This window comes from Anolis carolinensis, unplaced genomic scaffold, assembly GCF_035594765.1.
Source record: "Anolis carolinensis isolate JA03-04 unplaced genomic scaffold, rAnoCar3.1.pri scaffold_9, whole genome shotgun sequence".
Classification (NCBI taxonomy): domain Eukaryota; kingdom Metazoa; phylum Chordata; class Lepidosauria; order Squamata; family Dactyloidae; genus Anolis; species Anolis carolinensis.
This window is the reverse complement of record NW_026943820.1, coordinates 25,205,612-25,217,761: the sequence shown is the minus strand read 5'-3', so window position 1 is coordinate 25,217,761 and position 12,150 is coordinate 25,205,612. Positions and strand designations below refer to the sequence as shown.

The 12,150-nt window shown below is 38.2% G+C and overlaps 1 protein-coding gene across 3 annotated transcripts in view; it reads right to left on the bottom strand.

Annotated features, from left to right (window-relative positions):
• nfatc3 (nuclear factor of activated T cells 3) overlaps positions 1-8,166 on the bottom strand; it is a 52,328-nt gene extending 44,162 nt beyond the window's left edge. For all 3 annotated transcript variants that reach the window (XR_010000637.1, XM_008113943.3, XM_062961987.1), the window contains exon 1: positions 7,878-8,166. Coding sequence is in view for 2 of the 3 variants with exons in the window: in XM_008113943.3 (XP_008112150.1) it covers positions 7,878-8,028 (151 nt within the window). In the remaining variant the exon portion in view is untranslated. The remainder of the gene's footprint in view (positions 1-7,877) is intronic.
• Positions 8,167-12,150: the final 3,984 nt, after the last annotated feature.

Here is a 12,150-nt window from a genome sequence, read left to right as displayed (position 1 = left end):
AAAATAATACAAAGTCATCCAAAATTTTAACATTGCCTACAGAGCACATTTAATAGTTTTACTTTTGACTTATCAAAAGGTCATATCAAAATCCATAATTTTAGCCCCAAAACAAGCCCTCAACTTATATATAAGGTCAATTTATATGTATAGTATATAAACCTACTAACTCAAAATGGCATTCCGTGCATTTTAAGAAATATACTCCACGAAAGCTTATTTAATAATTTCTATTTTAGTCTTTAAGGTGCCTCAGTGCAGATTTTTTAAAAACTCAATTTTAGGCACACCATACCAGTGTGTGCTTGATAGTTGTCTGTTTTTATTTTTCAATTCAATTTCCAATAAGCCTTTATTGGCATATAGTTTTCTGGGTTGTTTTTATTTTTATTCATACATACAAAAGAAATTTCAATGTATGAAACACAAAGAACTGAAACAATAACCATTTCAGGAGGAAATCCTTTCCTCTATTTATTTCAGGCATTGCAGACAAGATATGAAAACATACTATGTACAATTAAATTTTGAAAGTATCTAACCAATTACTTCATAGTCATGTTTTGTTTTCTACATTTATTTATGATATAAAATAGTAACGCAAGACAAGTAGCTGAAATCTTCCAACTTGCTCAAAACTTCAGCCATATCTCTCTCCCTTTCTACATTTAAGCCTACTGGCCTATAAAAATAATTCTTCAAAGAGGATTTTTTCCACTCTTACATTTACTCATTTTTTCCAGCTCTAAACTTTTCAAAGTGTCCTGGTTATCTTAAATAAACTTGTTCAGCATAGCAAAACACAGCTATGTGTGTTATCAGATAACACCATATAGCTAGCACAAGTTCCCTTTGGAATGTGCCCCTTCTAACATGTCAGGTTTTTTTGTTTGTTTTTTAATAATCAATCCATCTTATTTTACTTAGCAACAGCTTTACCCTAAATACCCTGCAAGAACCACATCCTATCTGATCTTGGAGGCTAAGCAGGATCAGTCCTAGTTAGTATTTGGATGGAAAACCACCAAGGAATCCCAGATGCTTCCTTTTCAGAGGAAGGTACTGAACGCTTAAAAAAGGAAGGAATTCTATGACATTCATGGGATCACCATAAGCCAATAGGCAACCTGAAGGCACATACACACAATGCAACAGTGTGTAATCTCTATTTTGGTAGCTCCCCAAAAAGAGAATTAAAAAGGTACTCAAGGATGATAAAGTAACTGTAGAGAAGCTGGATGAATTCTCTGTCTTTCTTCACTGTGGAAGACAGATAATATATATAACTGAACAGATTTATTTCCTAAAAGGTTTGAAGAACTAAATTCAACAACAGATTGAATTGTCACCAGGTTTTGAGAGCATTCAGTCATCAGTTGCTAAATGCAAATATGACCACTCTAACATTGCCCTCAACACAATGGCATTTTTTCAAGATTGTCAAGCACAAAGGCAGTCTTAGTGAAATGTATCAACAAGGTTTCCACAAAAGTTATGTTTCATTAACCTTTCATTGCAGAAGCAGGAACTGTGCAACCCTCCAACTAACTGAACCACAGCTCCCAGCATACCTCACCACCACTTACCGGTAAGTTGGTTAGGAAAGATGGGAGCTGCAGTTCAATAGCATCTGGAAAGCCAGAGAGTTCCCATTTATGCTTTAGTGTTCTTTTGAGATTATCAGCAACCATGTGGGCACGATGTTATAATTCCATAAATTTTTGAGAAAATCTTTTTTTATAAAAACCTGTACAAATTTAGACCCTATGACAGGATCCCTTATAAGATCAGAAACTTTAAAAAAAAACACAAGAAACAGAGACTACGAAAAAATGAACATGCTTATTGAATAGGGGAATGTATTTCCCAAGGTTCAGTAATGTTCTGTAATCACAGGGTGATCTTGGGCAAGTCTCACTCTGATCAGAGTAGTGAAGTTTGCAGATGACAAAAAAATATTCAGGGACAGCAAAATGCTGTAGGAGGTTATCTGTAATCTATAGAAACAGGCAACCAAATAGTAAAGTGTGATCCTATGCATTCTCTTCCCAGTTTAGATGCACTGTTTTTCAATAAGCATTTTGGTTTATGGATATTACATTGCCAACAATCATATGCTTTTAGGAATATATTTTGAAAAACCAAAATAACTGCAAAAAATGGATGGTCCCTCAAAAGATATACTGGAATGGTTAAAGGGATCAAAAGTTTGCAAATCAACAAAGTTTGATTCCATACATTTACTTATCAATCTCATGCTGAGGCCATGCACAACTACTACTTTTCTTAACCTCTTGAGAGATGAGCCTTAAACCTATTCACTATGGTATTAATGTACATCCCCTCTGCCACCTCCATGCTCTACATAAGCTATACATAAACAATGTCCCCAATTACTCTTTATCTCCATATGAATTTGATTGCATTCTAAAATTTCCAGTGGTTTGGGTATTGCACTCTTTTAATAGTTTTCTGATTTCCACTATTTTCACAAGTGCTTTTTGCAATGCACAGTATCACATCTACACATGTGGCACTCAACTATTGGCGGGAGAAAATCTGAAGCCTAAGACTCGTAAAGAAAAATTAAACACCAAAAATGGCCTATCACTGCCAAAGCAAAAGGAAAAACTACTTCAGGAGCTGCAACTAAACTGCCTCTTTGTGGAATATCATCTGTAATTTAATTTCCTTGGCTCAATGCTGTGCCATCCTAGGAATTGTAGTTTGGTGAGGCATCCGCCTTTTTGGCAGCCCCATTACCCCACAGCACTGAGCCGGGGAAGTTAAAGTGGATTCATTCTACAGCATAGATTCCCTCCAAGATTTTCTTTTCCATTGCTGAAAGCTTTGATGTTCTAACACTTTTGTTTTTAAAGAAGGAATTATAAGCATACAGCCACTGTAATGCACACCTTTTTTGGCCAAATTACAAAGAGTGCACTTTTTGCCACTGTGCATTACATTCACCAACAAATACTTTTGTTTTTATTTCAGGGTTTTGAAAATTGAGATGCACATTAGACTTGAGTAAATATTATGTTCCAGTGAAAACTGACCATGGAGTTGCACTGGAGGACATACATACATGTTCTCTCAGGTTAACAATGACTGTTTCTTCATATTATCCCCTTTTATAGGATCATGTGCCCCTAAGACCTACAAAAGTAGAGCACCTTCTGTAGTGAAAATGTGAAAAGGTGAGTGAATTACACAACTGGCTGTTAGTTAAATTTCAGACAACTACCAGTGGCTTGGTGCAACAGATAACAGTGGCTTGGTGCAAATCAGTATCAGACAATGGTTACGGAAGGTCCAGTTCTCCAATTCAGGTATTGAGAAATGGTAAGATCCTTGCCAAAGACTAAAGAAATATAGCCATGCATGTTAGATGAGAAATCAATATGCAAGTGGAGAACATGAAATCAATTATAAAGCAAAATGGAAAAAATACATCATACTTGCACCATGTATATTTCATATGTCCACTAAAACTACTCTACACATGAACTCCAATGAGATAGGTTACATATTAATAGATAAACAGAATTTATTTCTTCAAAGTTTTTAACAGAAAAATAAATATCGTGTCCCTACTTCGCGGATTTTCACTTATTGTGGGTGGTCCTGGAACGTAACCCACGCGATAAGTGAGGGAATACTGTATTCCTTTTAAAAAGATAGCCTTCATATCCTATACTTTTCATTAGTTATATCCACCTCTGACAGTAACTAAATAGTATCAGCACCCCACTTCCATTACCTGTCCTAAAAAACCTGAAAAATGAATGCCTTCAGTCACAACCAAGTGATCAATACTTCAGATATTTTATCTGTCACATGAGAAAATGACAGCATGAATGCAAGTAAGTTCCTAATTTTGAGGACTCTATTTCTATATATGACCTAACATCAGTCTACAGAAGTACTAACTGTCGTAATGCAGTTAGACGGTACATGCATGTGGGGCAAGGAGAGCCAGCTAAGTTTACTAGAGCAATGAAGCCTTATGCTGGACACTTACATTTCAACACTCCAAGATCTCCCCCCCCCCACCTTTGTGTCAGGGTAGTTCAGATGCAGCACCCAAGCAGAGTGCTGTTCTTATCACCTTTCTCGGGCTCGGCCTGCCACCTGACTGCATTAAATAAGCTAGGAACCTCCATTCAATGCCGAGAACTCATACAGCGTAGTAGTAAATGTGTTTTACATGCACAAAGGTGTTAAATTCAATCCTGCTCAGCTAAAAGGATCTCAGATGACAAGGCTGGAAAAGAAAACCTGGTCTGAGATTTTGGACAGTCATTAAGAGTCAAAGTTGAACCAGTGCTTTGACACAGTATATATGAAAGTTATCTCTCTATATTAAGACGAAGACATTGACTAACAAGTTCAAAGCACTTTTTGAACAACATCCACACTCTCCAAATTATGAAAATTTCAGAAATTCCATTTATCCCCTTTTTTTGGTGTGAACCAAGAATACTCTCAACTCAACCTGTGCAATCATTACACATATTAGGAGCAAGTTCATTTCCCCATATCTGTCACAAATCATTTGTGGAAAAGGAGAGCAGGAGTGTGAAGCAGGACACTCAGAAATTCAAAAATAATTGTACTTGGTACAGCAGTCGCTACAACAACACAAATGCATGCCTTTCTTAGGAATATTTTTAAGCCCATAAACAAGTTAACTAAACCCAGCCTCGGGGGAACTATAAAACATATGGTGAGTATTTTAATCATAACAGTGCTTTCAATGGAGGATATATATAGCGTTCTGAGCTGCCATATGTCCCAATCCACGCAAGATTATGAAACAGGGTTCTTCTATGTCCAATGGTATTTACTCCTGTGCAAACATGCTAACACCTACCACAACCATATAGCATGTTTCCCCACATATAAGTCAACAAACCAAACCTCTCTGGGTATTGCAGACACAACTCAATACAGCCCAAAGTTACCTACATTTATCCTAGAGGAAAATCTACTAAGAACTGACACTCTCAAACCTGAACCAGAAACAAGTCAGTGAAACAAATGGGATTCAACTGGACAGCAAAACACCTTTCAGCACCTCTGCAACAGAGCAGCATGAGATTTACACCGGTGGATACTGTCTTGAATCTGGGTTCAGCAAGGGCTGCATTTAAGTACAAACTGTGTATCCCTTATTCAAGGGGCTTTGGATTTCATTTACCTCCCCTCAAGATTTTGGAATACAGACATTATTCCAAAATAATGGAATAATTACAGACATCCAACTCGGGTTACTGACATCCAACTTACAATCTACCTCTCAGAAGGGAAATTCACTCCTGAAAGAGTTGTTACCACGAGGAAAAGGGGTCTCAATTGAAGCTTTAGCACCAATCCTTGTTTCCACATTAAGCCACATTTTTCAAAATCGAACTCTCAAAGAGACAGAAAGTGTGGGAAAATCTCCTGAAGAGGGGCACAGACAGCAAATGAAACACCATAGAGGTGTTAACCCATCCCTATGATATTCAAAGCTAGAAAAGATATATTATTGGATGGAGTTACACTTTAAAAATGCACCCATTCTGACTTACAAACAAATTCAACTTAAGAACAAACCTACAGAACTGATCTTGTTCATAACCTGGGGACTGCCTGTACTTGGATTTGTACATACAAGTATCTTGGAGACTGAACCCAAGTCTAAAGATGAAATTCATTGACGTTCCATATACACCTAACACATATATATTGACGGTACTTTTATACAATTATTTTAAATAATTTTGTGCACAAAACCAAGATTGGGTGCACGGAACCCTCCGAAAATAAAGGTGGCACTATCTTAGCCAGCCATCTGGGCTATTCTAGATTTTCTGATAAAAGATGCTCAAACTGTGTTATAATTAAAATCTATTATATGATGGGTATTTGGTTTTCTTATCACTTATTAAACTGCTGTGATCTCGTATGTTACATTTCTTCCTAGAGGCTGTTTTTGTTTTCCAATTAAACATCTAAATCTAGCATTGTTTAATTATGATGGTCTATTACCATAGTAAAGATTTGATTAGCATTGCTTTACATTTACTGTTAGCTGCCTAGACTCCCTATAGTAGGAAAAAGGTAGAATAAAAATAAGTCAACAAATAAAACACAAATAATAAATGTTTTTCAAAACCCCGCTTTATCTTCAATAAAAACATGGCCCTCCAAATGCCAACATGATCCCTGCAACAAGCCTGCAAGGTAGTTTGGGCTATGAAAGGTGCATCTACACTGTAGAATGAATACTATTTAATTCAGTGGTTTCCAACCTGTGGTCCATGGACCATGAGTAATCCCCAACGACTAAAATATGGTCCACAGCTTCATGTTATTACACTGTTGTATCGAGAGCAAATGGCCTCACGAAACCCATTATAGGACTGAGGCAACAGGGATGTCAGGAGGGGAGAGGCTGATTACCCACGAAAGGCGCAACAACAAGCCTCATGACTGCTGCTTCTCCTCCTCCTCCCGTTCTATGTGGCACGTGGAAGTGGGAGCGCATTGATGTCTTCGTTTTTAGGCCTGTACCTGGGGTTATTTGGGGTGCTGATTCAGAAAATTGCACTGGATAGACCACATCAGCTATAGAATATTAAATATGGTTTTCTGTGGGCGAGCAGATGGCGACTATTGGATGACATATTTCTGTATCAGAAACTAGAGCTGATGTGGTCTATCCAATGCAATTTTCTAAATCAGCACACCAAATATTATCATTAAGTTTATTTATAGCCCGCCTTTCTCCCTATGGGGACTCAAGGTGGCTAACAATCCACACTAGACAAGTTTTAAAAGTGCAATACAAAAGTTTAAAAAATAGTAACAGTGTGGTAAAAACAGAATTAAAATGCAATAAACACACTTTAAAAGGACTTTAAAACTCATAGCTCCCCACCCAATCCAATCCAATCTCCCCAATGCCTGTCCTTTAGTAAAGGTAAAGTCCAGTCGTGTCCAACTCTGGGGGTTGGTGCTCATCTCCATTTCTAAGCCGAAGAGCCGGCATTGTCCATAGACACCTCCAAGGTCATGTGGCCGGCATGACTGCATGGAACGCCCTTACCTTCCCGCCGGAGTGGTACCTATTGATCTACTCACATTGGCATGTTTTCAAACTGCTAGGTTGGCAGGAGCTGGAGCTAACAGCGGGCGCTCACTCCGCTCCCCGGGTTTGAACCTGCGACCTTTTGGCCTGCAAGTTCAACAGCTCAGCGCTTTAACACACTGGACCACCGGAGGCTCCTGTAGCCTGTCCTTTCATCTTTCCCCAATTACTTGTTAGCAGAAGACTGTCTTGACCTGCTTGCACCAGCCCTTTTGGGCAGAGAAGATCAAAAAAAAAATCTTGTAAAATCCACAACTCCCATGACTCCAGAGCATTTCGTCACCACAGATAAAAGTGGTATCAAAACTCCATTCATTCTACAGTGAAGATGCACTGAATGCAATTAATGAATTCAGTTCAACACATCTTTAACTTCTTCTTAACATCTTCTGGGTGGGAGGTTCACCTTGATACTACAGATCACAGCATAGTGATTCAAAAGCATTGGTTGAATTTATAGTGTCTCACAAACACTAAAGCAGGCCTTGGGCAAGCTTGGGCCCGTTTAAGCGGCTGAGGAGGAAAAGGAAGGGGACTGAGGCTGTTAGGAATGGTGGGAGTTGAAGTCCAAAACACCTGGAAGGCCCAAGCTTCCCCAAGGCCTGCTTTACACTGTAGTTTGGCCCCATTTTTTATGTTTGGATGCCCCTTTCCCTCCCCTGGATCTGGGCTATGGAAACTACAACTCCCAGGGCGGTGTGAGTGGTGCCTAAGCGCTTGGAGTCCCTTCTAGGCGCACCTGCTGCTGCTGCTGAGGTAGGCCCAAGCGGCGTGGTGGTGGTGGGAGGCGGCCCCGGCTGCTGTTGCTGCCGCCCGCCGTCCTCCTCCCCGAAGATGAGCCTGAAGTCGAGCTCGTCGTTGGCGCCGCTTTCGCAGTTTGCCGCCGTCATCGGTGGGGGAAGCCGGGGACCCCGCCTAAGGCGAGGCGTAAACGGCGTCGACGGCGCGTGAGGGGAAAAGAGAACCTTCCTCGTCGCCCTCGTCGCCGTCTCCTCAGCGCCTCAGCCACTGCCTGTCAGTCACAGGCGAGGCCACGCCCCCATTGCCACTGGCGGCCCCGCCCCGTTCTAAGAATTACGCCCCGCCCACTGGAGGGAGGAACCCAGAAGTAAGGACTCTCTCTGGGCGTCGCTGCTGGCCCCGCCCCCTTTTGGGAATTACGCCCCGCCCAGAATTCTCCCGCTCTCAAGGCGCATGCTCTTACTGGCTCCGCCCCGTTTGGAAATTACGCCCCGCCCAGAATCCGCCTTCTCCCGCTCATGGTAGAGGTAAGGGCGCTCTCAGAGCGCATGCGCGTACTCTATATTAGTGACACGCATCTCTCTAGTCTACATGTAATAATAATAATAAAACTTTATTTATACCCCGCCACCATCTCCCCTACGGGGACTCGGGGCGGCTTACATGGGGCCATGCCCAGGACAATACAATATAACAAAATATTTAAAAAAATCATATCATAATACAATTAAACAATACAATAAATAAAAATGTGCAGTACAACATAAGCAATATAACATGGGCTAATTGATGATAATTGATGATAGCATGAACACTAATTGATCATAATATTGATCATAATATCAAAAAATTTAAATACAGCAGAGTCTCACTTATCTAACGTTCTGGATTATCCAACGCATTTTTGTAGTCAATGTTTTCAATACATCATGATATTTTGGTGCTAAATTCGTAAATACAGTAATTACTACATAGTATTACTGCATATTGAACTACTTTTTCTGTCAAATTTGTTGTATAACATGATGTTTTGGTGCTTAATTTGTAAAATCATAACCTAATCTGATGTTTAATAGGCTTTTCCTTAATCTCTCCTTTTTATCCAACATATTCGCTTATCCAACATTCTGCTGGCCTGTTTACGTTGGATAAGCGAGGCCCTACTGTAATAATAATAAATAAAAGTTATAGTTATAATATAGATAATAGATATGATAATAAAAGAATAATAATAAAGTTATAATAATACAGTAGAGTCTCGCTTATCCAACGTTCTGGATTATCCAACGCTTTTTTTGTAGTCAGTGTTTTCAATACATTGTGATATTTTGGTGCCAAGTTCGTAAATACAGTAATTTCTACATAGCATTACTGTTTTTTAGTATTAAACAGGGATTGGCTGCGCTCGCTGTCAATCTTTTGAAGATCCCGCCTCCATCTGGTGTCACTGGTTGGTCAAAATATCAGTCGCAGCAATTGGCTTCGGTCTAACCACGCCCACTTCTCGTAACCACGCCCTCTCAACGCGGACTGCGTTTTTCCCACAAACTTGTTTGCTCAATGACGTCAAAGAGCAGAAACTGTCAATCCAGGACTAAAAAGGAATAGGAGGCGGGACGATTTGGATCACGTGGTGCTCCTTTAACCAACAAAGCCCTATGGAATGAGTTTTCCAGATTCTTTGAACTTCAATTCCCAGAAGCCTTGGCTGCCTTGGCAAATGACCAGGAAACAATAATAAAAATTAAAAAGCAATTAAATGTTTGTGTCAGGTGTATAAAAATTAAAATCCGATTGAAATGACATTTTAAAACTAGACAAAACTCACAATTGTTTTATAAATCCCAAAGAAGTCAAAAATATATAAATTATACAGTAGAGTCTCACTTATCCAACGTTCTGGATTATCCAACACATTTTTGTAGTCAATGTTTTCAAAACACCGTGATATTTTGGTGCTAAATTCGTAAATACAGTAATTACTACATAGCATTAATGTGTAATGAACTTCTTTTTTCTGTCAAATTTGTTGTATAACATGATGTTTTGGTGCTTAATTTGTAAAATCATAACCTAATTTGATGTTTAATAGGCTTTTCCATAATCTCTACTTATTATCCAACATATTCGCTTATCCAACGTTCTGCCGGCTAGTTTATGTTGGATAAGCGAGACTCTACTGTATTATTATTTCACTCTGATCTTATTATTATTATTATATTTATTATTTTACTCTATTTATTACTACATGTATTATTTTTGTATTATTATTCATTATTATTATTAGATGTATTATTTTACAAGGATACATAAGCACATTTACATTGAAGATAAGAATAATGATTTAATCAGAGTTGAACAATCTTATCTTAAATTAGAGCTTTATGTAAATATTCAAAAACATTTAACCTACTGATGCCTCAATTAATATAATTTTATGGAAATCTGTTTTTATTTCTGAAATTTACCACCCTCGGCTTATACTGGATTCAATGTTTTCCCAGTTTTTTGTGGTAAAATTAGGTGCCTTCGGCTTATATTCGGGTCGGCTTATACTCGAATATATACGGTACATTTAAAAACTAGACAAAACTCACAATTGTTTTATAAATCCCAAAGAAGTCAACAATATATAAATTATATTTTAGTTTTACCTGTAGGAAGTTGTTTTTAAAAAGAAAAGAAAGGGTCTATTATTCAGTTGGAAATAAAATAAAAGTGTACATATCCCATTGTTGACACTGTGATAACTTAGATACGACTTGCAAGAGCAGCTGCCAGATCTTTTAACAACAAAAGTATTGGATTAATTAAAATTAAAATATAGCTGCTTTGGCTGCTGAATGACACCCGAAATCAGCAGCAATAGTTTGATCATCATGACACTGAGGCTGAACAGTCTTTTCACAAAAAAAGAAAAGAAAAGTGTACAAGACGATGTCTATTCGCCTTCACATTTATAGCTGCAACATGACCAATGATCTTTACGTCTTCGACTTTATTACAAGGCAATAAGGAAGAAAGGGATGATTTGGCATTATTATAAACCAGGAGATCTTGTCAATTGTCCTTCCTTTGTAGCTTTCCTCAGATCCTTCTACACTGCCATATAATCCAGATTATCAAAGTAGATTATCCACATTATTTAGGTTGCTGTGTGTTTTCCGGGCTGTATGGCCATGTTCCAGAAGCATTCCTTCCTGACGTTTCACCCATATCTGTGGCAAGCATCCTCAAAGGTTGTGAGGTCTGTAGGAAACTAGGCCAACGGGGTTCATACTGTACAGGGTGTTTGAAAAAGAACGCCCTAGTTTTAAGTATAAATACATTAAAACTAGGGAGTTATTTTTCAAACTATATATATATATATATATATATATATATATATATATATATATACACACACACACACACACACACACACACACACACATACATACACAGTAGAGTCTCACTAATCCAAGCCTCGCTTATCCAAGCCTCTGGATAATCCAAGCCATTTTTGTAGTCAATGTTTCCAATATATCGTGATATTTTGGTGCTAAATTCGTAAATACAGTAATTACAACATAACATTACTGCGTATTGAACTACTTTTTCTGTCAAATTTGTTGTATAACATGAAGTTTTGGTGCTTAATTTGTAAAATCATAACCTAATTTGATGTTTAATAGGCTTTTCCTTGATCAGTCCTTATAATCCAAGATATTCGCTTATCCAAGCTTCTGTCGGCCCGTTTAGCTTGGATTAGTGAGACTCTACTGTATATATATACACATACATACACACACACACATACATACACACACACACACACATATACATATATACACACACACACACAGTAGAGTCTCACTTATCCAATACTCGCTTATCCAACGTTCTGGATTATCCAATGCAATGTTTTCAATACATTGTGATATTTTGGTGCTAAATTCGTAAATACAGTAATTACAACATAACTTTACTGTGTGTTGAACTACTTTTTCTGTCAAATTTGTTGTATAACATGATGTTTTGGTGCTTAATTTGTAAAATCATAAACTAATTTGATGTTTAATAGGCTTTTCCTTGATCAGTCCTTATAATCCAAGATATTCGCTTATCCAAGCTTCTGCCGGCCCGTTTAGCTTGGATAAGTGAGACTCTACTGTGTGTATGTGTGTGTGTGTGTGTATATATATATATATATATATACACACACACACACACACACACACACACACACAGAGTAGAGTCTCACTTATCCAACACTCGCTTATCCAACGTTC